This window comes from Lagopus muta, chromosome Z (assembly GCF_023343835.1).
Source record: "Lagopus muta isolate bLagMut1 chromosome Z, bLagMut1 primary, whole genome shotgun sequence".
NCBI lineage: Eukaryota > Metazoa > Chordata > Aves > Galliformes > Phasianidae > Lagopus > Lagopus muta.
The window spans coordinates 42,316,958-42,344,265 of record NC_064472.1 but is presented as its reverse complement, the minus strand read 5'-3'; the positions used below and the strand labels follow the sequence as shown (position 1 = coordinate 42,344,265).

At 39.9% G+C, this 27,308-nt stretch overlaps 3 protein-coding genes across 11 annotated transcripts in view; 2 read left to right on the top strand and 1 right to left on the bottom strand.

Annotated features, from left to right (window-relative positions):
* LOC125687389 (uncharacterized) overlaps positions 1–27,308 on the bottom strand; it is a 212,963-nt gene that overhangs the window by 24,305 nt on the left and 161,350 nt on the right. The gene's annotated exons all lie outside the window — the stretch shown is intronic.
* On the top strand, positions 2,186–5,922 carry PRXL2C (peroxiredoxin like 2C). Of its 2 annotated transcripts, XM_048932224.1 has the most exons (6): positions 2,197–2,867; positions 3,293–3,361; positions 4,077–4,130; positions 4,544–4,649; positions 4,869–5,000; positions 5,581–5,922. In XM_048932224.1, the coding sequence occupies exons 1-6, from the start codon at positions 2,688–2,690 to the stop codon at positions 5,706–5,708; spliced, it is 669 nt and encodes a 222-aa protein (XP_048788181.1). In that variant the 5' UTR covers positions 2,197–2,687; the 3' UTR covers positions 5,709–5,922. The 2 variants fall into 2 exon arrangements, with proteins under 2 accessions (XP_048788183.1, XP_048788181.1); XM_048932226.1 differs by lacking the exon at positions 4,544–4,649 and having other exon boundaries at positions 2,186–2,867; positions 4,874–5,000.
* The window catches only part of CDC14B (cell division cycle 14B), a 47,752-nt gene continuing 28,604 nt past the window's right edge, over positions 8,161–27,308 (top strand). For 7 of the 8 annotated variants that reach the window (XM_048932180.1, XM_048932175.1, XM_048932174.1 and 4 more), the window contains exons 1-4: positions 8,161–8,502; positions 15,205–15,298; positions 16,112–16,187; positions 18,507–18,599. In XM_048932180.1, the coding sequence (XP_048788137.1) occupies positions 8,166–8,502; positions 15,205–15,298; positions 16,112–16,187; positions 18,507–18,599 (600 nt within the window). In that variant the 5' untranslated portion in view covers positions 8,161–8,165. Of the gene's footprint in view, positions 8,503–13,772; positions 14,681–15,204; positions 15,299–16,111; positions 16,188–18,506; positions 18,600–27,308 lie in introns of those variants that run through there. The other variant, XM_048932181.1, reaches the window with a different exon arrangement.

The following is a 27,308-nucleotide window of genomic DNA, read 5'->3' as shown; positions in this document are numbered from 1 at the left end:
CAACTGTAAACTGCACCTCTGTGTAGAAAGTAACTTGCATCCTGAATGCTACGTCGTGATTAATATGACAATATATAATTAATTCTCCTTAAGTCACTGAAACAAAGGCAATGCTCTGATGACTACATTGTCCATGTTATCAACATCTCATTATTTAAGAAATGTAAGGAAAAGAGCAGGGGAAAAAGAAAAAAACAAAACAAACAAACAAACAAACAAACAACAAAGGATGATCTCCCCAAAAATAACTCATATGAATGGACCTTATGGTTTTGATGCCTGTAGAAAGTTTGTATTAACCAGAATATCTGAAGTCAGCAGATGTGGAGTCTTTCTTTCCATCTAAATATGTGGAATTTGTAAACAAATTTCTGTTAAGTGTACCTAAATGAATGACTTTATATTTCCACTTTCAAAAGCGACTGCTAATTTTGAGTGCCTTCTATTTCAGGGAACATGGTAGTGCTCCACTATAAGTAGCATTTGTGTGCTACTTACAATTCCATGGAACACTACCAAAAATGGGGACCATATTTTTCGAGGAGCTTCAGAGAATGTTTTGGAATATATCCTTGGGAAAAGATGCTACTTATCAGGATACACTGTTGACACCAGCTAAGGCACTCTGAACAGCATAGAAGAGCTAAGTTTGCAGGCAGACTTTTAGGCAGGAATGTGTATCAGCTCTAACAGATGTGGTGGGCCCCTCAGAAACTTCCAATCAAGAGAGATTGACTTCTCTGTAATCTAGGCACAAGAAGCTATACTAAGCTGGGACAGTGTCCTGCAAATTTATGACAACCCCCTGTCCAACACCTCATCAGTAGACCCAACCATACCTGCATCCCAAAGAGCACCTGGCTGCATATCCACTGCAGGAACACAACAGTTCAGTTGTAGGCTCTGATTTCCAGCTGCAGAGATGACAGTCTTCTCCCAGTTCTGCTATGCCCTTGTGCTCTGCATACTGAGGCCTGTGCTACCCAAAGGCTTTACTGCAGCCAATAGAATGGATAGGTTATGTGACCAGTCTGCCAACTTCAACCTCATAAAGAGTAAAGCATATCAAAGGTCACCACTTCTCCCTGCTTTTCTACATCTTGTGGTAGTTCAGGGAAGGCAGGCCATTCCCTCTCTGTTGCACAAACCAAATTTTGCTCCTAGGCTGCTGGTTGAAGGGATCCAGGTGACCAGAGAAACTATGTATAACTGTTACCTGTACAAAGAAGTCTGACAATTGCAACACGGAACTAATACTGCCCAGACTCTTATCTAACAGAGAGCAAGTCTCGCAATTTTCAGAAATTCTGTACAAATTTGAGGTCAGTGTGGGAGCATACTGGACTACAAGATTAGTCTTTCAAGCAAACAGCTATAAGCAAATATATAAATTCTTTACTAACATTTGAACACTGATTTGCTCTCTCAGCAAACTGTTATGATGAGGACCACATTTAATCTGACAAAGCCAAAAAACAGATTCACATAATGAAATAAAGTGCTATTGCTGAAACAAGAGGGATACACCAGTTCCACCTCCAGGTATGCCCTGGAAATCTGATTCCCCATAAGCACTTTATCAGCCAGGGATCCCCTTCCCTAGTGTTGTTGTTTACTATGTAGAGCTGACTTCAGCTGACTTGCCTGTACTGTTAACCTGGCATACAGCACTTGATGTGCCCTGAAAACTATTTAACAAGTTTTAGGAAATTAGTTAGGGAATATCTCAGCTGGGGTGTAAACTATGTTGAGGGGGGAAAGGTTAAAAAAAAAAAAAAAAAAAAAAAAAAAAAAAAAGGATTGCTCAAATGAGAAAACAAGATTGAGCGCACATACTCTGTATCTAGCCAAAAAGTCGAAGTAGTGGGTGAGGAATGTTCTATGCAGTCTTTCACAGTAGTATGAAACCAATGGGTTTAACCCAAATTTCAGGTGGTGATGTGACATTAACACTGCAGAAACTAAGTTTGCCAAGAGAGTATCTAGAATTAACTTCATGAAGGAGAATAACTCCAGTCCTGTTCCCAGGTGCATTCCTTCTGGTACCTCTTTTTCACAGCCCCCTGTGAGAAGGAAGGTGCTGCTCTTGTAAACTGTCAGCTAACAGCAGACTAAAATTCTGCTCGTGTCTGGTGCTCCTACTTCAGGGGAGCTATTGAGCTCCTCTACTGCTGTGCGCACTCCCTGCAATCACACACTTCTGCACTGCTAGGCATCCACTGCTTGTCACCTGCCCAAGTCCTGTGCAGTTCTTTTACTCCTGTGAGGGATGGGTTATGCTTTTTCTGATGCAGCAACTCAGCACTTCCTAGAAAACATCACTTTCTGGCTCGATCACGGCACATTGCAAAGGCAGTCCTGACCGGGGGTTGGGTGACGGTACCGCTACTTCTGCTCACACATCATTTCTGGGATCTTCCGTTTGGCTCCACTGCAAGTAACTGCATTCCGGCTCCGTCTGATAGGCAGCGCTTTTGGCAGCGCATCTCCCTCCCTGCTTTTTCAAAGGCCTTCACAGGCCTATTCCCCCTACAGCGCCAGCCACTGGCAGTGGACTGACTCCAGCTGCCGGCACAGGACGTTGCCCTCCCACCCTGCCTCGGCGCCTCCTCGCAGGCCTCGCGCTTCACCGACCGGCTCCGCCTTACTCTCTCGGGAAGGTCGGGCGGAACGGCAGAGCCGCAGCCATGTCCGGAGCGCCTCTGTGCCCGGTCGTGCAGCAGGTCCGTCCCGTGTCCGCTGCGCCGCGCCTTGAGCCCGCGGAGATGCGGGAAGCCGCCCACTGCTTGGTAGTGGACGCTGACGGGAGGAGGATCCCCTTCGGGACCTTGTACAGGCGGCAGAAGGTCGTCGTGGTGTTCGTGCGGGTGAGGAGGGCGGCAAGGGGTTGGGCGGGCTGCCACGGGCTGAGCAGAGTTACGCTCGTACTTGGAGAGTTCTGAGCTGTAAAGGTGGGAGCGGGGGGGAGGTCTTCGGCTGGGTGAGCAAAGACAAATACATAGCAGATAAAACAAGTCTTCAGCTGTGTGTTTAGTTCAAGTGTACTGCTGCCCCATGTCCCAGCTGACAAGCCAGCTCTTGTAGATGGCTAGCATGGCCCCCGACCCGGAGTATGTACTCAGGCTCGGAGTAATTAAATCAGGTTCCTAACCCAAATTTTGTGACTGCAGTGAACTTCATTCTTTCCCACGCCCATTTCCCAGTCACCTCCAAACTAGTTCATGCCTGAAGTCAAAATGTTTCTTCACTGCTGTGCAGTAATGTCTGTTTCTTACATGTTCATCTGTTGCAGAATTTCTTGTGTTATACCTGTAAGGAGTATGTAGAAGACCTGGCAAAAGTCCCCAGGAGTTACTTACAAGTAGGTGCCACACCCCTGTATGTGCTTTACAGTCAGCTCCATTATCTCCTGCTGCAGACTTAAACCTTCCAGGAATCAAAGGAAGGCTCACAGTAAACTTAATGTTTGCTTGGTTTCTACAGTTGCCATAATGAATCTGCCAAGGAGACTTATGAAGGGAGTTATTGCATGGCATACCTTGTAGCAGCAGCATTATTTCTCCTGACATTTAAACAAACAAGGCTTGTGTTTTATACTCAGGCCTAACGGTGCAAATGCAAAAGACAGCACAACACACTGATTGAAGTTATATATACTAAGGGCCATTAGTATATGGAAATCACAGATAAACTTGCTTGTGTGCCAATATTTGCATGCTCCGTCCATATATGCAGGTGCAACTGTGGTGAAATTTTGCGTTTCCAAAATCGTGAACAGGTTACATTCAGTAGGAAAAATGCTATTAATGCTACCGAAAGTGTATTGTTCACATACCTGTAACTTAAATTACCTTATAAAAGTAATTTACTGCTTAATAAGTTAATGTAGCTACTAATTGTGGATGACAGATAAAAGCATTTTGCTCCAAGTATGATGCCAGTGACATTAATTTTGAATAATTTTAATGCAGTACACCATGATCATTATCTTACAACATCAAAATGCTAATGTGTTACAGCTATGCAGAAGCACAGAGTTCCTCCTTTTCAGTATCAATACCTGTGATTTGTTCTAGGAAGCAAATGTGAGGCTCATAGTTATTGGACAGTCATCTTATCATCACATCAAGGTAAATAAGGTAGTCATTAAATAAACTGTATGCTTTATAGTGTCTTAATGATCTGCATTGAGAGATTTTCCTCAGAGTGAAAAGACAGTCGTTAGGAGCCACAGAAAACCAGGCCAGTATTCTTTCTGATAAAGCAATTCTAATAGTAATGCTTGAATAAGGCAAATAACTAAAGCTTTCAGTTTAAAATCCACTGAAACTTGTTAAGGGAAGATCTTTTCCTGATTTCGATGGAAACTGTTTTAGTAAAAGCTGTAGGGCTAAAATTTTTTGGCCTTTACTTTCATTTAGCATTACAAAGTCACAGTTTTAAAATTGAGGTGTATTTCCATTTGTGTTTTTTTTCTTTCTTCTAACTAAATTACTTTCTTGACGTTAAAAATACCACATTCTTTTATGTACATATTTTGCAGCCCTTTTGCAGTTTAACTGGGTATACACATGAAATGTATGTAGATCCACAAAGGGAAATTTATAAAATGCTTGGCATGAAAAGAGGTGAAGGTAATGACGTATCAGGTAAGAATAATTTTCTCACTGATATGACTTAAAGAACAAGAATGCTTAGAAAATAATAGCATGATCACAATGGGCATAGGAAGCTTAACCGTCAGACTATCTCTGGTAGGCTGCATCTTGTCAAAGCACTGGTTTCTTCAATAATCATAGCAACCATTTGATTTTGTTGTTATGTACTTTTGTACGTCTACGTGACAAGTTCCTTGCTGTTTTGTTTAGTGCAGAGCCCTCATGTAAAATCAGGCATGCTCTTGGGCAGTATTAGAAGTATGTGGAGAGCAATGACTAGCCCAGCTTTTGACTTCCAAGGAGACCCTGCACAACAGGGAGGAACTCTGATTTTAGGCCCAGGTAATCTCATTCTTGTTGTCTAAAAGTGACAGGCTACTCCTTTTGTTGTTTGCTTTAGTGCTACCATCTCTGCTGCTGTCCGTGTGGAGCTGTAAGGAGAGCAATCCTGTGCTGTCTCTGCAGTTCTGCTAGCACAGTGAACCCATGGAGGTGTCATTGTGCAGCCTCACCTTTGGCAGGGTCAGCACAAAGCTGACCTCTGTCCTATAAAAATCAGTAGTGCTGCTGATGGCTTGAAGTTCAGAAGGTATTTCTGAGTGATATTAACTCATTCTGCTTTCAATTTGATTTGAGGCATTTAGTGTGTTTGTACAGTGGCTACCACATGACAAAGCCATCTCATGTCATGAGGACTTGCTATTCTTCAGCAGATTTAATTCATTTAGATGCTTCAATGTCCATTGTTTCTACAACTTAATTAAAAAGAAAAAATCCATGTCATAATTTAAAATAGGATTTACTGTGCAGTCTACAAGATACGTAAGAGCTTGTAGGAAATCACAATACTTCTTTCATTCACTTATACTTTTTATAAGTACTGTATTCAACTAATTGCCTGTTTATTCTCATTTCCTTTCAGGTAATGAAGTTCATTTTTTGCATCATGATAGAAACAGATTGGATCATGTTCCCATTAATTCAGTTTTGCAACTGGCAGGAGTTAAAACAGTAAATTTCACAAACAAACCCCAGATTATTGACATATGACACTGAGGCAGTGTGTCATTTTTTTTTTGATGCTCCACAAGAATGACACTCCAATGAATTCCCAACAGCTTCAGTACTCTTCATCTTTATAGCATATCTGAAACTATGTCTGGAAGACCAGAGCACAGAATAAACTACATGACACTGAAGACGGACTAAAATACTGCTTCCGTTGTATATAAGATAATAAAAACTAAAATACAACTGAGACCTATTGCAAAAAATTTTTGTGTCTTACTGCTTTCTCATATAACAATCTTGCTAGCACATTTTAAATCTTTGTTCAGAATGCACTGAACTAAAATGCTTTTGCTCAGGAAGAACTTCAGTTTCTTGCCTTTCAGTAAACCAAATTGCATTTAAATCCAAAACTTTTCAGAGGCTTTAAAACCTCCAGCATTGTGTGTCAATGTTGTATAAAAAAATAAGCTTCAAAAAATCATGGTTCTAAACAATGGGACTTAAGCTGTCATGTACTTTTGCATCTGGCAAGAGCAGAGATGTTTATTTTCTATTTTTGAATAAGATATTTTAAAATTATCAGCTGCTGTTTGAAATTACTTTGTGTCATACAAAAGTCATACAAAAAGGTGGATCTGTTGAAACAGGGAAGGTTGTGTCTGAAATGTATTTGTGAACAGATAGTTGGTTTTGGAATAGGCCACAGCTGCTTACCTGTTTTCCTGTTAATTTTTGCAGCAGAAAATACCTTATGTATATCTGAAAAAAACATCCTTAGTTGTTTCTGTCATAGACAGCTGAGGTGAGGACATCGTAGATTGTGGTTGTTAGATTTTGTAGCAACTTCTTCTATAAGAGTTTATGTTCAGAGTCTGTTGCTTTCAATAATTTTTTAAATTTAAAATAGAGCAGACTTTGCTCTCTTTTGAGGCATGAGCCACTTTCAAAATTAGATTTTCCAGGATTTATTGAGGAATGTAGCCCCTCTGAAGCTGCTGATCTTTGACCATTCCTATAAGTTGCTGTTATTAATGCACAGCTCTTCTGCAGAATCTGACCAGTCTTCAGCCTGAGGAGTACCACAAGGATAAAGCCTATGTAAAATTAAAAGGCTTGTCACTGTGTCCATTCGGGCCGTTGTCATGCCCAGCACAAACTTTTGGGAGCTCTACACCATTAAGCTCAAGTGAAATTGATGCAATGCTCCTTGATGAAAAATAAAAGGTTTAAGAAAAATAATGATGTTGAGTAATGTAATTATATGAGGAGGTACTATCCATTAGCCATATTACCCACACATTTTGGTAGCACATGTTTAAGAGAAGGATGCTGTTAATGTGAAAGTACCATGTGACCCTGAGCCCAAGCCAGCAGCACCCAACCTGAGCTCACAGCAGCTTCCCACAGACCCAGCACTGCCACAAGCACAATGCGGCAGTGGGATAGAGTGGAAACTTGGAAGTGAAGGGATGCAGGGTACCCATGCACCATAGCACTTCCATGCTGATACATGCAATCAGCCATACGAGCCATGATGCTACTTCCAGTTCCACTTTGGTTTTCCAGTCATTTCACATTCATTTGCCCAGTGCTTTCCATTCTAAAGGAAGTGCTTGTCTTGTCATTTCTTGAATTTTTTTGCTTTCAGTGGAACTTAAAAAGCACATGGTGGAACAGCTCTGTTGTGGTGTTTTAACTCAATAGAGGAACTGAACACAGCCGTGCACTCCTAAGGGCTCAATTGGAGCTGCTGTTTGCCAGTGCTCATGAAGCCACTCATCCCAGGATTTCAGTGCTAGTAGGCCATGTGATTTTTGATTATCCCAGCAAAACCTTCAGGTAGAATCACAAGATGAGGGCCAAGGAGAGGAAGAACACCATACGAGGCTCAGCAGAAACACAGCTTTAAGGAAAACATCAGCCCTGCGTATATCAAGCACCCACTGCATGCCAGAGCCCATGTGAGTCCAGCCCCACATACACAGTGAATGGCCACGGGCAGCTACGGCCCTTACTGTTATTTAAAAACAATGTCTTTAAAAAGTTGTGCAGCGAAACATGGGCGACATCCGCTGGCTGCTCACCCTGTACAAGGCATGATATGGGCTGCGGATTGCAGTGGAGGACTGGCAGTGCTCCACTTATTTCAGTGTATTGAAACGTGCTGTAGTGGAACACACTGCTGTGTGTTAGATATAAACACAGCTCTTCCAACTTTCCAAATCCTAAGCAGATTGTGCAAACTGCGAGATTCCGCCGAGGACACCTCTCCTGTTCGGAGCTCTAGGGTCGGGCAGGCAGAACGTTACCAGACTCGCCTCATACGCACCAATGGTGGCGGTTGTCGGCGGCCCCGCCTAGCACCCCGCGGCAAGCCCGGGCCAGCCCACCTGTTACCGAGGCTGCTATGACATCACTGTCTCCACCGCTCCGCGCCGGTGACGCCACACCGCCCCGACCCAATCAGAGGCGGCGGGGGCGGGGGGGCGAAGGTGCATGAAGCGGCATGAAGCGGCGGGAGTGGGCGGTGTCCACGGAGACGCGTCAGCCGTCGCTGCCGGTCCCTCCCCTGGCAACCCGAGGGCAACCCGAGGCCCGCGGGGAGGGACGCGGCGGGGACGAAGCGGGTCGTTTTGCGCCCACGGTAGCGGCGCAGCCGCCTCCGCCATGAAGCGGAAGAGCTGGGCCGAAGCCCGGCGCCGCGCCAGCCCGCCGCCGGCTCTGAAGAGAACTCGGAGCGCAGCGTCGAGGGCGGCGGGGGGTGAGGAGCAGGACGAGGAGCGGCGGCAGATGCCCTCCACCGCCGCGCCCGAGACCTGCGTGCAGATCACCGGTGAGGGGGCGTGCCGGGGCTGGGCGGGCTGCCCTGCAGGGCGCCGCAAGTCGGGGCCGGGACAGTGAAGCAGGGCGACTCCCCCCTTTCCCGCCGCCTCCTGCAGCGCCGCGCCGGTATTCCCGCCAGGCGATCTCGGCTGGTCCGGGAGAAAGTTGGTGGCGGCGGGGAGTGGGGCGCGACGTCCTCGGGTGGATGGCGCTGGAGCGGGGGTGTGCCGGGTTCGGCGGTGCTGGGCGCGTTTCGGAACAATTAACGTAATGTGCACTGAGTGACTTTGTTTGGCAGCGCCGAGTAGTGCCTCACGCTGGGGCTTGGCTTGGAACAGAGCGGAGAGAAAGAGTAATTAAACCGACAAAATGCGTATCTGCGAAACAGCCCAGCAGTCTAGTTTTGCGTGCTTGGGGGGCTGGTGTCCCTCCGTGCCAGCTGGTGGACGTAATACTCGTACCGGCCGTCTTGATGTGTTCTGTCTTGGCCCCGCGCGGTGCCCATGCGTTGCCTGTGGTGGCATTGCGACAGCAGCCGATGTTCGTGTGGCAGCCGCGGAGGTGCGGCTGAAGCAATTCCCTCAGTTCCACGTCCAAGAGACGTATCTGGATTTAGTTTATATAGGAACAAACACAGAAATGGACTTTCTGTGTGCTGTATCACGTTTGGGAATGGCATTATTTACAACTTCCTTTTTAAAAAACAAAAACAAAAACCACAAGAATTAAGCCTCGTCTCTTTTCTACAAAAGACAAATGGGAAACTGCATGTAAAGAGAGCAGCAAGAATACTGAGAACAATTGTGGACAAAAGCACAGATCTCATCCTTGCTGAGAAGCAACAGTATTTAAACGGCCATGTGTCCTAAATAGCAGTGTGTTTAGAAAATCCTAAGATTCTGTCAGTGTTTTGGAAACCGGGCATAGCGATGTAGGAAGAATGTAAATTCCCAAAGTGTAACAGAATCCTCATTTTAAAATGCTCTAATAGACCTATGGAATAAAACTGGAATACTCTAGCCTAAACTATATTTTTGGGGAGTCTAGTCTACACAGGGACATAATGGCATGTTTATTTGCAGAGCTGTAATTCTGTAAGTCTTTATTTTTCCACAGCTTCTTAGCTGTAACTATCTGTACAGGTACAGCACAATTTTAGGGTTCAGTGTAGAAACCTCTGATTAGGCAGGTGTTGCTCTTTGGTATCAAAGTACATCCCCACACTAGAATGCTGTATAGCCCTGCCCAGCCCCACAGACAGTGTTATGACCAGTCATGGGCAGCATCTGTCTGGGGCCAAGGCACACCTCCTGCACCGACCAGGCCTCTCACATTACTGAGTTTTCTCTTCCGAGGAAATGCTCGCTTGTTTGAATAGTGCAGCACATCACCTAGGATTTGACTTGTGTTTTTCAATGGGAGCTCAGCATGTACATCAGTACACAGCATAACAAACTCAATTAAAATGCACTAGGTTCTTGTATTCAACAATAATTCATGTTCCCTTATTTTCATACTGCTCATCATGGCTGCTGTTTACAAGCTTCTAATAATGGAACAGTTACAGCCTAATCTTCATTGCATTGGTATGACACATTTGGTTTTTTTTTTTTTTTTTTCCAATAGAGAAACCCTGAGAGAGAATGACCCTACAGGCTCACCTTTTCCTTTGACTGCTTTAAAAGTTATTTCAGGTTTTGGACTGTCAGTTCTGCCTTCTTGTAATGCAGTTCCAAGAAGTGAATTAGTAGTTCTGGACTGGAAGCAGATTAAAGTATCAGGCCTCACTCTTGCACTTGGACATAATGGAGAATATTCTAGTGACCATGGAGACTGAATACTAGCATTACCTTCTCTGCTTACAAAATAGCCCTGAACTCATCAAGAACATTTCAGGCTACTCTCATTTTCATCTTTGTGGAAGAAGACAACAGCACAAACCATCCCAAATAGCTATAAAAATGTATAGATATTGTCTTGCCTGACGTTACATTGATACGTAACAGAGTTGGTAATGCTTTATTATGCATAGATATCATACTCAACACAATTATTGTGTTTCTTTATTTCTTATTGAATTGCACTTTCAATCTAAATATTTTTGTTTGCTATTAAGTGTAGTTCAGGGAATCTCTGCTTCTGGAAAACTGTTTATTTTGGTCTGTTAAGCTGCACAATAAATCTTACCACTTTATCAACTAATGCATGCGTCTGGATGGTATGAATTCAATTTTCTGGTACTGAATACATTTCTTCTGTTTACTGGAAGCATATTCCCATATTCTTCAGATCTCTGAAAGAAATAATTTATATGATCTAAAGGAAATGTAACTGTTTTGTGTGAGAAGCTTAAAAACTCATTACTTCACTGTCAGGTTGTCATTGCTCTGATTTTATAAATAACATTTTAATGAAAGTGTACAATAATAAGGCATAAACTTTGCACAAAAGGTGCATGTTTTTCTCTCACTTTCCTCCAGCAGTTAATTCCAAAATGAAGTAACTACAATAATGAAACAAGGAATTAAATCTTAACTGATAGAACACCACGGGGAATCTTCACAGATGTTAGTTTGTCCTCCTGTTCAGTGGGTATCCAGTTGGTTGCAGTGTGGAACTAACTCCAGAAAAAATGTCCTCAGTCACTTGGAAATTTTTAAAAAGAGCATCCAGTTCAATATGCTGATTGATAGATAGGTTGAGGGCTTTTTTTGTTCTCTTACTTGTGTGTTTTTGTTGGAGATTGTGGAGACTAAATAGTTTGTTTTGTTTTTCCCATATTGTTGGTTTGACATTATAGATTTTGTATGTTATGAAGAAACCAAATTTGTTCTTTTTTTATTACAAAAACAAAATTTAGGGAAATTTTACTGACTCTCAATTAGTTCTATTATTCAGCTACATCTCAGTACAAAAGTTGTATTTAATCTTTTGTCAATCTGACTTCATCGGTCTGTCTCAAAATAAAGATTTTTAAAGCCAAGTGTAAAACTTTTAATATCTAAGCCAGTGCTGACATCATGTGAACACTTGTAATGTAGTCTTATAAACTGGACAAGAACAGCTAAGATCAAGGACTTTGTTTAAGTAAAGTAACACATCAATCATCAATCATGATGTGCCCTGAAAATATTTTTTTCATGGTAAATAAAAATTTCCTTAACTTTTTAGTGTGCCTTCATTTCCTCTTTCAGAAGGCCAAGCTATTGTTGTTATTGTCAACTGTATTATCACTTAAATACGAATCGTATTTGTAAAGATGAGTGAATGAATGTTTTCAAGGATAAGATGACTAACAGGAAAATACCATACAATTTTACTTCTCATCTTAATATTGCAACAGAATTTATCTTTTGTTCTCCCTTGTGTCTTTCTCCTATTTTGGAGTTCTTAATGTAACAAAATACCATGCATTAACCCTGGCTTTAGAAATGCAGTTCTGTTAGAATAGTAAATAAGTCTCTATTTTCATTCCTTATAATTCAAAACAGGCTGACATTGTATTTTGTAATACTGTCAGTCTACTCGAATTTCTCATCTGAGGCATCTGGTTAACAATAGCAGTGCTGAGTTTTTCTTTCGGTGAAATAATCTTTGCTGCTTGTATGCAGACTTGTCCTACCTGTAGTGAGTGCCTGATTGGTGTTTAGATGCCTCCTGAGTTATTGAAATTGCTTTCTTCAAGGCCTTCACAGTGGACCCATAGAAGCATCAGGCTCACTGAGGTAAAGCAAGGAGATTTTGTCATCTGTGTTTTCCACTGAACACAGTTGTGAAATGATAGCTCTTAGTGTTCTATACCTAGGCTTCCATGGAGCACTGTAGAGCAGAAAAATAAGCAAAATGTTTTTCTTTCTGTATGCATATCATACAGAATCAGATGTGTGATTATTATGGCTTTTGTGAACAAAGATGTTTGTTGTAGCTTTAATCTCACTAGTCCAGTACTTGTAGTAGCAAAGCTGTGAGATCACAACTCTCAGGTGGGGTCTGCGGACTTACTTTGTTGTACATCAGTAGCTTACTAAAATTAATTGCCAGCAACTGTCCATGTTTCTGTATTTTAACTGATTTGTTATTTGAAGCAAACAAAATTAAGCATAATTGAAGTACATCTAATGTACTGCAGTCATATGTTCTAATTGCAGTGCAGATGCAGACTGCAAGGCAGTAAGCTCTGCTCTTATTCTTCTGAGAGATGATTAGAAGGATCTGCTCTAGTTTATGATAATTTTATGATTACCTTTTATCAGAAATTTGTGAGAATCTGGAAGTACTAAATTAGATTATATGTAAATGAAGTACTAAAAAGCTAAAGTTAACAAAGAGTGCAGTGGAAGTTTTGCTTCTGTAGCCCAAGCTGTTGTGGAGTCCTACTGAAGTGCATTTATCAGTGTTCCAGTGTATTTCATGTGTAGACACCAGTCCTGCAGTTGGATCCGTAGTGGAGGAATCCTTGTTTCACAGCGTTGGTTACTCATGTTCAAAAATTAACACTCTAATCTTTGGTAACGCTGTAGCTGTAAACAGAACTGGAAATACATTTGCAAAAAATATATAAAAAATAGATGTAGTGAGCAGTTACCATTTGTATCCTATCAGGCTGCCAGAAAGGCAGATAGGCTTATGGGAAAAGACTGCTCTGCACAGCTTATTACTAAAATCTCCTCGTAGGAAACATTTTCAAAAAGATGGAGCCTGCTGTTCACATAATGGAGAGCAATTGTTAGTAGGGTGCTGGAAAGGACAGCTTGTTAGGATGTTGGCATTTGACATATGCAGCTCTTATTGTGAGGTGGTTCTGCAGTTATTAAGCTTGAGCTCCTTGCTAAATTCTTTCAGGTGTTTTAGAATGGCATCAATTAATGCAATCTAAAGATACCAATGTGGAATTGAATGCCAACAGCTATTCAAAAGGCCACATGTTCTCTATTCACTCAGGAGATGAATTCTTATTTTTGTTGGACCTTTTTGCAAAGCTGCAGAAAATTTTCAGTAAAAGCTGGTGCACTGAGGAAGCAAGTGATTCATATACTCCCAAGTCATTTCTTTGAATAAAATGCTACATTATTTTTAGTTTTTGGACCTATGAAAGTGTATTTCTTTGCTTTTTTTTTTTTTTTTTTTTTTTTTTTTTTTCCTTCTCTAGTATTCAAGGATTTGGGATTACTTCTTCTGTAGAGCTTTCATATTTTCAAAAGTGATGTACAAATTATGTGAACAAGTTGGCATGCAAGAAGGTGGCATGCCAGCCCAAGCACTGCAGCCATTTTGTCCAGACCTCGGTGTGTGTGTTGAGTGCACTGAGGGCTCAGTCCTAGTCAAAAACAGTGAGTGCAAAGAGTAGGTGCCATTGGGGGTGGGAATACTGGATGTGTTTGGACACTGCTAGCCCACTGTGGGCGTGTCCAGCCATCTAACCCAACAGAAAACTTTGCCTTATAATAAACTTCGTGGTAGCTAGCTGTTACATCACTCTAGAAGCAGTGTGAAATCATAGCTCAGGGCTGTAGTTTGCCATGGATTTCATCTAGCAACACCAGTTTAAACACAATCCCTAGATATTATATCTTATCCATTCTCAGTTTTGCTTCTTTGTATGTGGTCAGTCCTTTTCTGTATGGACATTAGTGCTCGTTTTCAGGGAAGAGGGGAGTAAACTAGCAAAGCAGCCTGTCCTCCCCCCCCACCCCCCTTTTTTTTTCCCACCTTCTCCTTTGAATGAGCAAGTATACCTTCTGCAGCCTCTGATGATGATAGACCTAGCTGCACAGAGCAAGGGAAGGAAATCTGTGGTGGGGACAGGCACACGGAGCTATGGCTCCCTCCTCCCTGATGTTTTGTCCCAAATGCTTTTCTGGGGCTCCCTGTCTTTTCCTCTGTAACGTATAAGTAATGACTCCTAAGTGCTAATCATTTTCGTTTGAAACAGAAGTGATATTTTTCTGCTCTCAGGAAGAGGAGATATTGATCTTTACAATAGGTGATGTTCAGATATTTACGTAAATGTATTCATTCTAGGAGACTAGTGCAAAACAATCTTTTAGGTTTTGAATTTTGCTTCCCATGTGTATTAATATGTATAATAAATAAATATATGTATTTTTTTTCTTTTTCCTCCCCAGCAGCAAAAACAGAAGCATGGCTGTGCTGTTGCAAGGCCTGTTTTTATTCATCAGTAACTAAAGGTGCAGCAATTTACTGCCACAGCACAGTTCGTGTTTAAAGTTCACTGCGGCTGCAGCTGCCCTTCGAGAGAGTTTTGTTTTGGTGTTTTGTTTTGTTTCAATGTGAATACCGAGAGTGGCCTTAACTAGTTTAGCAAGGAGCGCCAAAACAGCGTAGGCTCCGGGTGTCCCCAGCGGGATAAATGGCGGGGGCCGGCTAGGCTCTGGCGCTCCTCTTGGAAACGCCGCGCCCCAGCTGGGTTCGAGACATTTTGCGGCTCGGTTTAACGTCGGTGCCGCGTGCTTAGGCTGCAGCTGGCGGCTGCCATGCTCAGAGGGCCCCGGTGCGGCCTGGCCTGCGTTACCTGGAAGAGGAGCCGGTCCAGCCCTGCTGTCCGTGTCCGGCACTGGCGGCCTATGGAGGGCTGCGAGCTCGGAGCCGTGTCGCTGCCACCTGACGAGGCAGGAGGAAGCTGTTGTACTGCCGGCGGGCGTGCTGCAGAAAAATAGGGTGTTTGTGAAAGCTATGTTTTCCTGCTTTTCAGATCGCCTTTTTTTCGCAATTCTCTGCCAAAAACCAAAGAGTGGAGCTGCAGATACCCATTATTTCTGCGTAGACAATGAACTTGTGTATGCAAAGTAAGTATAGACTTTCTTTTTCCTTTTTTTCTTCCTTTTTTGTTTCTTCCTTTTTTGTTTCTTCCTTTTTTGTTTCTTCCTTTTTTGTTTCTTCCTTTTTTGTTTCCTTTTTATGTTTCTTTTTTCTTTCCTTTTTCTCTTTTTTTCTCTTTTTTTTTTACAATTATTACCATAAATCAGAATGACAAAAATGAGAAACCAGTCTAATTGATGTCCTGTGTTTAAATGTAGCTGAGGGAAACATACTATTCCCATTACAGAGCTAATAATATGTGTCTGTCAGACTCAGACTTACTTGCCATGATTATTTATAAGGCTTAGAATGGTTTCTTTGCTTCCCATCAGGATTTCTTAAAAATCTTTTCAGAGCTTTCATTATACCCCAGCTTGTTAGAAGACACTGGAACATGTTGCAGTAGTGCATACTGTATCTTCAATTAATTGAGGTAATTTACCATAAAATGTACAAGAACAATAGGTATATCTAGACAAACATATTCCCAAAATATTTAAATTACTTTTCATTGCCTTCTTTTGAAGCCAGGCATTTGGGTTGCTTTTAAAACAGGGTTTCTAGACTGGTGTCACGGAGTGATTAAATTTTTCAAATCTTGAGTATTCTACCTTGTGTGATGGTGTGTGGAAAACATGAAACAGCTATTGTTCCAGTTAAAATAGTACATATGTAAGAAGACTTTTACGTGCTCAGAATGATTCATATGTATATTACTACTTCTTACTTTGTGCATCTAGCTTAAACTATCTGAATTAAAATAAATAAATAAATGTTTTTTTTACCCTTTCTCTTACTAGCTTCTATAGAGATTTTGGACCACTAAATCTGGCAATGGTCTACAAATACTGCTGCAAACTAAACAAGAAATTAAAGGTAATGCTTGTTTTAGTATTCAATTTTCACGTCTTTGTAAAGAACAAAAGCAAATGGGCCAGAAGTTTCTTTTGTTAAGGTGCTTTCATGTATTCCTAATAAGGCTAAGTTTTGAAAATGTATGCAAAGTTCCTTTACTTGCATTTAGGAAGGAGAAAAGCCACTTGCCTTTAAAATTTGCTCTCGTGGCAGTGACTAATATTAAGCTCCTAGAAGATGAGTTGCTGAATGAGTACAGACTCAGTTAGATTTGTAATGGTGGATTTTTTTTTTAACTTATATTCCTCTACTAGTACTGACACCTCTTCTGTAAGAAACAGTATTTGATTTTTGAAATTTGATTTGTGGCCTAGAGAAGAGTTGTCATGCACACGCTGTTGTCATGGGGTGCTTAGTAATTCAGATAATTCAATTCTTTATTGAAAACAGTGTCTTTAAAATAGAGAGTTCCTGTATTGATGAAATCAATGACTTCAAGTTAGCTGACCTCTAACTCAAGAAGTTGAACTATAAAGCTTGTTAGGCAGATAAAAATCTCATTAGCGTTAATGTGAACACAGTTTGCCTTTTCAAAACTGCTTAGATCTTAAAAGCTGTGACTATTGAACTATGAAAATTGGAAAGCATGCGGAGCATAGTAGTTTAAGAAAGTTGAAGTGTGGTTTTGTTCTTTTTTGTTTGTTTGTTTTTGTTTTATTTTGTTTTGCAGAGGGTATTAGTGTCTGTCACTGGCATCAGTTTTCATAAATCCATCTCATATTGTCACTATAGAGATAAGGTTTACCTGAGACAAGATTCTCTTCTGTTCACAGCATGGATGTCTTAGACTTTGGCTTGCCTGGACTGCATTAAGTACAGAGAAATTGTCTTGGGCTGCATATAAATAACTTGCTCTGAAAGTAATGCCTACAGTATTGTTTATTTATAAGTAACAAAAATTTTAATTTTTATTTTTTTTCTTAAAACATTAAAAAAGCAGTGGAACAAAATAATAAAACTGATGGGATGTGTGACCCTTATTGTGATTGTTGGATCAGTCTGGTTTGATGACAGTGGTTGCAATTCTTAGCGAGCTCACAAGGTGTTCATCAGAGATTTTTGATTAAATTTTGCTCTTCTGGTAATAATTCAGTAATCATTCACAATTGTTCACAAATATGTGCACTGCCAAAAAGTGATGATATGAGGTATGAAGGTATGGTTGTGAAGCGAAGGATATTCCTCTTTTAAAAGAAAGCATATAAAAGTCTGGCAAAGAGATGTGATCAGATTTTTTAGTTGAATATCTGATTGCAACTCTATGCATTCAATCTGAAAATTTGCAGGTAGGGTGTTTATATCAGCTGAAAATTATGTTGCAAACATAAATCAATTTTTTTTTTTTTCAATCTTGAAACCTATTTTCAAATTCCTATATTGAACTGGAAAGCACACCTGCGTATTACTGTCCGTTCAGAGCACCGTGTTCATCTGGTGTGTCAAAATATATGCGGTTATTTGCTATCACTTGAGTCAACACTACGCTCCTTATGCCTTGCTTTCAGCCTACACAGTGTTAACAGCGCACTGATGGTTTGGTTGTTGCTGAGGACTGGGTGCTTGCCCGGGGCCCCTGTGGTGAAGAGTTGCTGCCTTTATAGTGTAGGGGGCAGTTTTTGCTGCCATTATAGAGATAAGTGTCCTTCCTATTGGCATTGCTATTCCACCTTCTTCCTAAGATAATCAGATAAACAATATGCAAAGCACTTAGATGAAATTTTAAGACGTTGTTACTCATAAGAATTAAAAAGGTTTTCAAAATTTTTTTATTTAAGCCTATATTTTCCAGATCCAGAGATATTTTAGAAGCAACTATTAGTAGAAATCTTAGTATCAAGATTTTTTTTCAAAAAACACCTCAACTGTGTTTTTAGTGCTGTTGGGACTTTAACTTATCTGTGATGGTTTTGAGATTGTAATATATTTACTGCCATGTTATGTATTTACTTCACATAGATAGATATCTATTGAATGGGACTTGAAGTCAGAAATATTAAACACATTCAAGGGGAAAAAGAAAAAATCATGTAATCTGTGTAAGTTAGTGTAATTTTGTAAAATTATTTAGGTTAGATACTGTGAAAAATCTTGGAATAATCTAGGTGGAGGTACAGTAGACTCTTCTGAAGCTTCTGAGGGATTTGTCTTCAATGTATTCTGTCTTCTCAATACAAATGGTTGAAAGTAAATGAACTGAGCCTTGCATTCTTCTAATTTTAGAAGAGGAGACATGAAACATTTAAACAGCAGAATTATAATATTCTTCATTTCTTGATACAGTCATTTTCATTGATAAAGAAGAAAATAATTCATTATACTGGCTTTGATCGAAAAAAGCAAGCAAATGCTGCGTTTCTCATAGGCTCCTACGCAGTAAGTATTAAAATTTTTACTATTGCATAAGAAGTTAAATGTGTTCATTCTTTCATACTCACTTTTTAAAACAGCAAGATAAAAATACTTGTTTTCTCTTGGATAATATTATTACTAATGTATCTTACAGTAAGGTGCCGCCTTCTATTAGAATTTTTAAAGTCCAGCAGGTGTACGGATGGATTTGTTTTGTTTTGTTTTTCTTACAATACGATCTGTGGTCCTATAAGGAAAAGAAAGCAACAAGTCACCTCTGAAAAAAAATTTTGAGTTTCGTTATTTGTCATAGCATTTTGAATTTCAGAAAATGTACGCATCTTTTCATTTAGAAAAAAAAGGCTGATTTTTTTTTTTTCCTTTTTTCCACAAATATTGTCTTGGACAAAGTACAGTATATCAATTCCTTTTGCAAACACATTTAAATATGTCTTTTCTTCCCACTTTCTTCTTTTTACCATGAGATGATCCTTTTGGTTAACCTATTAGAAGGCATAAGACTGTGTAGTAGAGCCAGTATAAAAGACTGGGAATGGTAGCAAGTGGCTGCAGATGTGCTGAGTCAGGTCCTTGGCTGCAAAAATGGGAAAACATTGCTGGCTTTCCATTGCAGCAACATCTGAAAGAATCAGTATTTGCTGCACGAAACTGTTGCTGAGGAATAAAGCACAAACAGCTTAATTATGAAATATGTGATGAACTTTGTTCTGTTCTGTTTTGATTTGTAATATGGCTTGATTGTAACACTCTCTCTCTCTTGTTCATTTGCTTTTGAGACAAAGTGGTGAATGTGTTTTTGATGTTGAAAATTTGAAGGATCAGAGCTCATCTAGCCTTAGGTCATTCTGGTTTACCAGCTCTGCAGGTATACAGTATTAACCATGCTGACAGTCTTCTTCTTGCTGCTTCCCTACTTCATTGCAAGTCCTATTTTGTTGCTTCCCAGGTTTTCTTTATTATCTGTTTTCTACAGTAATCATTATGAATAAAGAACTTAACTTGAAAGTCTGCCACTTCTGCTATCTGAAAAACAGGAGCCTTACGGATGTTACTGCTGCTCTTTGTATTCTTAAGAAACTGGCAACGTGAGTTACTGAACTTGTTTGCTGTTAAGATGTTACACTAGGTGAAGAGCTAGGAAAGCTTCTTCCAATTTTAGGAAAACTTCTTCTAATTGCATTACAGGTCTAGAAAGCATGAGTGGAATGATTTCATCTATCAGCTGTTAGCTGGAAGGTTTTTGTTTTTTCCTAAAATTTCATTCTGAATATGTGTGATATGTGCAGCCCAGCACTTGACATTTTGAGCAGAATCTGCTATATAGAAAATTTATTGACTATTAAAAAGTTTACCAAAAAAAAAAATCAAAACAGTCCTAACAAGTATCTTGTGTGAGATCGTCATCCATGAGTCTTGCCATGTCACATTAACAGTGTGCAGTCAGAAGGAGTCCTTTCCTTGCGGGTAGGTAGGCTTGTTGTTTGGATAATCATGAATCAGAGATGGTGAGGTAACTCTAGCTGGGTCCTGTGTCACTTTTTCTATAAGTGAGATATAATGTCTACCCAGATTGGTGTGGGAGGGATTCCCATGAAGGAAGATCACAAACCGTGCCCCTGAGGCTTACTTTTTTTCCCTGGTACACTTTGATGATCTTTCATGAAGAGGCAGGCTTAATTACAGCAAACAGTGCTGAAGTGTTCAGACATACATATTCCATGTTCTTGCTTTCTGTGAAGCATGCAATGGCTTAAGATCTGCACAGAATGTCTAATGAATGTATGTGCATAAGCGTAATTCCTGACTGGGAGGAAGCATATTAAGGTCATATTTATTTTAAACATAGGCTTAAGCATCCAGCTACTACTTCAATTCAGAGTGCATAGCTTTTTGACGAAGAAGGATATATACCATGTGGTAATGCTGAATTGGATCATTTTATTTCTTATCCCATATTGTAGAAGTGATAGATTGATAGATAGACTGCCATTCCATAGTTTGTCTTCTATGGTTTGAATATTTTTTCAAGTTCAATCTCTCTTTTTTTAAAAAAAAAAAAAAAAAAAAAAAAAAAACTTAATGGTGGGTTCCGCTTCAGCTGATCTCCTTAGATCAAGGAGCTGTGTGGCCTTGCATCATACTGGGGGAGTCTGGGTGGGAAGAGCAAGGAAATAGAATGGGGAAATAGTGAGCACATAGTGAGTCATGAAAACTGTGTGTGTTATAAGGCCTTTGATGGCCTATGCATAGTTTTGGATAGAAGTTCTTCAGGAATTCCTACTTGTTTGGAGTAACAGTCTGCCAGCACTTAAGAAAAGCACAGATGGAGTAAGTTTGTTTGTCTTTTATACTCTTTTTTTTTTTTCTTTTTTTTTTTTTTAAACACATAAGTGCATTAAAGCTATAATGAACTGTATGTAGCTGTGTCTACTTGCATGTCTTCATAAGCTTTCAGTATTTTTATACTAGCAACTTGAAAGTCTGTCTTTTAAAGGCTCATCAACCTGAAGTTAGAATTCTTAAACAGAGTTATTTAACTTCTGTTTATAGGAATTGCAGTATGTTGGCATGATTTACCATTCAGCATCTTTTGTTTAAATACATATGTATGTGTATATTAACTGTGCAGATATGTGCTCATTTTGACAAATATTGCAATGACAAAGATCTTCATTAACTGTGGTGAAGTGAAAGGGCAGTTGTTAGTGTTCCAGTTCACAAGCAAAGTCTGTTCCCAGTCTCTTCCTCATAGTTGGTGTTTTATAATGTTCCCACATCTCCCATCTTCATCTAACTTGTCTTTCTTTCCTTTAGTGGAGATAGTTTCTGAAGGGGTCATCCAGACTGCATGCTTATTTCTTTTCCCTCCTGTATCTGCTGCTTCTTTCCAGGTGTACTTCGATGTGACAGCACAGCCTAACTCAAGCTACAGGGCTCTTCAATGTAACAAGGACTTACAGACGAAGAACAGAGTTTCCAGTACACTGTTATATATGTAGCTTCTAGGATATTTTAGTGTAAATATTAACAGTTTAGATCTTAGTTCATATTGTTCATCTTTCATCTATGTAGGTCACTCTAAAAGTAATGCCTCCTATTTCTTTCTGTGGAAACTACAACAGATTGAAAGAGCACAACACTATTTGATAGCACAAATTCTCAGCTACAAAATGTATTTTTTCAATATAGTTGCCTATACAGTCCAACTTTCATTGTCCCAAACAGATGGAAATCAGAAGGTGCCAAATCAGGACCATCCACTGAGTATATGTTAGGGCAGTCTAGTCAAGACTAGCAGTGTGCTCCATGGTCTTCATACCAATATGGGCCTAGCATGATCGTGTCTTCTTCTGTGGAATTTTGAGCCTTCAGCTTAGTCACTGTCTCAGAGTTACTGGTTTGTCCAGGTTCCAGGAAATCCAGAAGGATGGCCCCTTCCTATCCCAGAGAACAGTGCACATCACTTTGTCTGCTGAGGACTTCATCTTGAACCTTTTCTTGAGTGGGAAATTCATTCCCTGGAAAGCCACTGCATTACTGTATGGGCTGCTGTTTTCACTGTAGCTTGCAGTGGGGATACTACTTCTTGTCACCAGTAATGATGCCAGTCCTGGAAACTGTCACTTTCAGTCTAGTATTGGTTAAATAGGTCCTGAGAGACTTGCATACAGTATTATTTCTGTTCCTGTGTGAGCATTCGTGGGAACCACCTGGTCCAAACTTGGCAGTATTTCAACTCTGTCACCATTATTTCCAGTGTATTGAAGCTAATATTCAGCTCCTTACACAGTTCCTTGGTTGTAACCTGCTGATTTGCATGGATGAGCCAAGCAAAATGCTCTTCATTTCCTGGTGTCACAGCTGTGCATGGCTGTCTAGACTGTGGATGTTGCCACTGCTGGGACATACCACCTACCACCTCTCTGTGCTCACATCCACTGTTTGGTCTCCTTAAACATTCAGCAAGTGTCAGTGAATGTCAGTGGGTATTATTTTTTTCTCCCTGGAGGAATTCAGTGACACCCCTTTGCTTCATATGCATTTCTGTGTCAGATGCCATTTTGCCAGACTTGCCTCTGCTGCCTGGTGACAAAATGTAATGGAAAATTGGTGAAAGCTTCAGCCTCTACTGCCATACCACCATCTGCCTCCAACATTGTGGGCCAACATAATCCAATTGGAGGCATTACTTTTGGAGTAGCCCTCATATTTTTGTATTTTGTTTAATTTTTATGTATGATTTGTTGCATAATGGGAATAATATTCCATGTATACATTCAGCCACACAAAGCATAGCCACATTTGGTTAGTTGGAGTTGAATGGCCACAAATTATTTGGGGTGGATAGGATGAGGGGAAAGATGGGAGGGGGAAAAAACATTTGTTCTTCACCTTCTAAAGAAAAACTGCTTTTCCTTGTAAGCTGTCTGCGCTGTTCAGGCCTTACCACTCTACCAAAGCAGCAGTGATCTTCTGAGTTGATATCTACAGTGGCTTCTCTTGATTTTCGCCAGGACTTGGCTGTGGGTGAGGAAAGTCTGCTTCTTCCACCATTGCCCCTTCTATATTAAGAAAGAAAATGTACTACTCTGTGCACTGATCACCCAATTCCCCCCTGTCCCCTTAACTGCATTAACTTAGTAACAGTCTTTCTTTTCTCAGGCCTGGCACTAATTATGTACTTGGAGGGCGACCCTCTGGGGGTACTGCCCCATGAACTGCTGTAATTCAGGTCACCTTCTCCAGGACTCATCTCTGTGCTTTGTCTATTTTCTGATCTTCTTTCTTCAGGGTAAGCAGTGTTTCCTTCATCCATTCTGATCCATAGTACTGTTTTTGCCTTTCCGGTTTGATGGTGGTCTTCCTAACTGTGGGCCTAACATGGGGTAAGAAATGGAAGTTGTAGAAGCAGTTAACACCAGCCTACATAATGTTGAGGTGTTGTGCTTTTACTGTGAAACTTGAAAAATTATCTCTGGCTATGACATGGGAAAGGAGGTAAATCTGTTTAGTGGTCCCAGCTGAGTGGTAGTAAATGGGTAACAAATACAGTGCTCAAATTAGAGGTGGGTAAACTGTGTTCACTCTCAGCTACATTTTGGTGAAGAAAGCTTATGTTTGTCAATTGAAAGGCAGAGAGAAGATGAACAAAGAAGTACTGGTATTTCAGACAAGCAAAAGTTGCTTCAAGTCTTTTTCTGTGTTCAAGATCTCTAAAAACTTACCTCATCTGAATAATATTTTGGAAATCATGATGAGTTTTTGTAATAACAGTTTTTCTTGATTTTTCTAGTAGGTTCTTCCTTACTGTGTTCTTTCCAGACTGCATTTCTGCATAGTGTTGCTCCCGGGGGATTCATTGCTATAGTAGTATTGGCTTACTTTCTTAGCTGGTGTGAAGTACTGATGTTTCCAGCTAGAAGGGCTTTATGTGCCCCTCTCAGCCTGTTTTAAAAATGATTGGAGGTTTCTATCTACTTGACAGCTGTGTTTATGCTAATAAAAGGGTAGTTGGCTACATGGGCATTTTTTTAGTACAGTACACCTTCATACAGGAGTATTCTAATGTATTTATGTTTTAATTTGTGTGTAACCTTTTCTTCTATGAAATATTGCTAGAAAGTTTAATGTATTAACTGTCTAGTATGTTCAGTTTAGGTTTTAATAACATATTTGATACTTTTATAGTAAAATTATGCATGTGTGCCAGCTTTCGGTTATGTTCGGTCACACAGCAGTAACAATGTTTGTTCTGAATCGAGTGATTTGTATTTATTTGTAGTTTACAGTGGTTCAGATTATATTAAGTGAGTGATGTTTTATGTGACATTGTATCACATAAAATACACTTGTAAGGAGTTGAATTTGAATCTTATCATTGTTGTTTTCCTTTTTAAGTCAGTGGGGTAAAATGTGTGGTGAGGGCAGCAAGCTTAAGTAGGTATTTCACTTAAGGGCTGATCAGGAGGATAAAGTTGGTTATTAAGCACATCATGAACATAATTTAAAGGGCTGTTTGCAGACTTGAGTTAATAGGATTTCTAACAGTGTAGCTTATTTAAATAGCTTTATTTTCCCTAAAAAGCAACGAAGTATATCAGGTATCTTTATTACCAGATGTATTCTGCCTTGGGTGCAGTATTACTCTTTCACATGGTAACTCATGTTTAGAATACCAAAACTTGGTGTTCTGGGGATTAAGAAGCCTCTTTTCTACTGGCAATACTTTTCATCCTAATGTGAATAGTGTTTCTGTAGGTGCAACATTGATCTAGAAGACCTGTTTAAAATAGAACTGGTTTGAAAATAGTAGTATAAATCAGACAAGAGTTCTCACAGTAATCGAATCTTGTGTGTTCAGTAGCCTAGTCCTACGAGCTTTTTCATTTCATTGAACGAACATTCTAATGGCTGTTGGACTACATAGCAGAATTGGCAGGAGCAGTGCTTGAGAGTATGCAATGCTTGGATGGTTCTTGACTGTTCACAGAGCTACAACCAGTCCTTTAATTAGAAACAGATGTCCTAAATGAAAAGGATGATTAGAGCAATGTTAATGGTTCAAGCTTAATGGCAAATTTCTGGCTGTATTTTGAGGTTCTGTAGGATTTAATTTTTTGTGTGCATAAGAAAATGAATTTCTAAAGAAGTAGTACATAAATGATTATGAATGAAAAAACGTTATTGTGAAAGATGTCAGTTCTTTATTATAATAATTTTCTTGAATATATTTAAGAAGAGGATTTGTAAAGGCTTTAAGTCTTTGTGTGTGCGTGTATGTAGGCATGTATGTACATGCGTCTGCACTTGCATGATATTGTAGGAAAATGTTAAAACCAATGCAACTGTACTTTTGCATGCTTTCTTTCTGATCTTCACCAAGCATAATTTTCAAGTTTCTTTTAAAAAGCTGCTTTTTTTGAATGTTTGGCCTAAACAAAAGAGCCCCTTGAGATATGATTGTAAACTTTGAATAAGATTTTCTCTGTTTGTATGTACAATAATACGTGAAAGTATCCAGAAAACATTAGTTTCTACTATACAACAGGTAATTTAATTGCTTAAAATTTATACTCGCACATCTTTCTCTTGAATATGGTGGTTGCTTTATAGGCATTAGCTTCAAAAAACAGCTTTGTATATGAAAATTTCTGTAATCCTGCAGAAATGTATGTAGCCAAGTTTAGATCCAGCATGTAGTCAAACTGGTTTTAAGTGTTGTATATTTCTAGAGGCATGTCTTTTCCCATTTCATGTCCTCCCCCTTGTACACACTTCATCAGTTTACAAACGTATCAATAAATATCTTTGTTCTCGTATTTGTCAGTTCAACATTCACATTTTCATCTTTTTCTGAAACTTCAGTTCTGCTAAGTGCCTTCTAAAACTCTTCTGACTTCAAACAATCCTGTCTGCTCAAGGTCACTCTAATTACTTCTACTTCTTCTCTAATTTACTGTCTTTGACATAATTCCAGTGAAATAATTCGCCTTTAAGGTTTTAGTAACCTCCTCCCAGTCAGAAAAAGTAGCTGTCACTGACCTTGAACTATGAGGTATTTCTCAGTGTGTCTAGTAAAGTTTAGGTTTGTATAAGAAATGTGTGGTTTGAAGTGTATCCTTAAACCCTTGGTAAGTGCATTTTGGTTCACTTCATAAAGCAGTCTATGAGCAATCCCAACAGCTAATGAATGTCCAGTCCATAGGATCAGAGTAGGACTAGCATGAAGTTAAAATAAATAAATGAATAAAATTCCGGAAGTCTGCAGTACAAATGTCAGCACTTTGTTGCCAGCTGTCAGTCTACAGATGCATTTATGCTAGTTCACGCACATCCTAACACAGATGTGGCTTCTGCTGCTTTGATGTCTGCTGCTTCCCTGTGCTTGGCAGCTCCATCTCTCACTTCTTTAGTCCTACCTATAGTCACTTTCTATGAAGACTGCTCCAAAATTAATGTTTCCTGTTTGATTATGTTGGCTCACAGTGTCGGAGGTGAATGTTAATATTATGGCAGTAGAAGTTTAACTTTCCCACCATTTCATTACATTTCATTGCCATGTGACAGATGGCAGCAGAGGAGCAGTCTGACAGAATGGCATCTGATGTGGAAGTGCATGTGAAGCAAAGGGTTGTCATTGAATTTCCCCATGCTATAAAAATAGCACCTATTGACATTCATTGATGCTTGTTGAACAAGAAGACCAAACAGTGGATGTGAGCACAGTGAGACAATGGGTGGTGTGTTTCAGTAATGACAATAAGTGATAGTACAGATATAGATTTCTGCAGGTGTGGAATGCAGTTCTTGTTCACTGCTGATGAAAATGCATCACTAATGGTAGTGACTGTTGAAAAAAGGAGTTCTGTAGATGAGAATTTGCTGTATCAAATTGTGTTATTGTGCTCTTTGGATCTGTTATAATTTCCATGGAAATAATAGAAAACATTGCTTTCAGAAGAACCTACATATGTTTGGAACCTTGTCCACTAGCAACCTGAATCCAGTCAGAGATTCATCTTTGATCCGGACTTCCACACATCCAAGATTTCCTGCTGGGATTCTCTTGTGGTCTTAAACTGCCAGTAAAAATCTTGTTTCTGCTTCTGTTGTTCATCTGCTTCTTGTGCTGTCTTACTGCTGGGATACTTTCCTTATGAATGAAGTTTCAATTTGTAGTATTTCCCATTTACAGTAAAGATTGAATTGCCA

Excerpts from the sequence above, each read along its gene's own strand:
- PRXL2C (XM_048932224.1), top strand. The coding sequence starts at position 2,688 with ATGTCCGGAGCGCCTCTGTGCCCGGTCGTGCAGCAGGTCCGTCCCGTG. Across the intron at positions 3,362-4,076 it reads TCCCCAGGAGTTACTTACAA|GAAGCAAATGTGAGGCTCAT; the intron begins GTAGGTGCCACA and ends GATTTGTTCTAG. Across the intron at positions 5,001-5,580 it reads AACTCTGATTTTAGGCCCAG|GTAATGAAGTTCATTTTTTG; the intron begins GTAATCTCATTC and ends ATTTCCTTTCAG.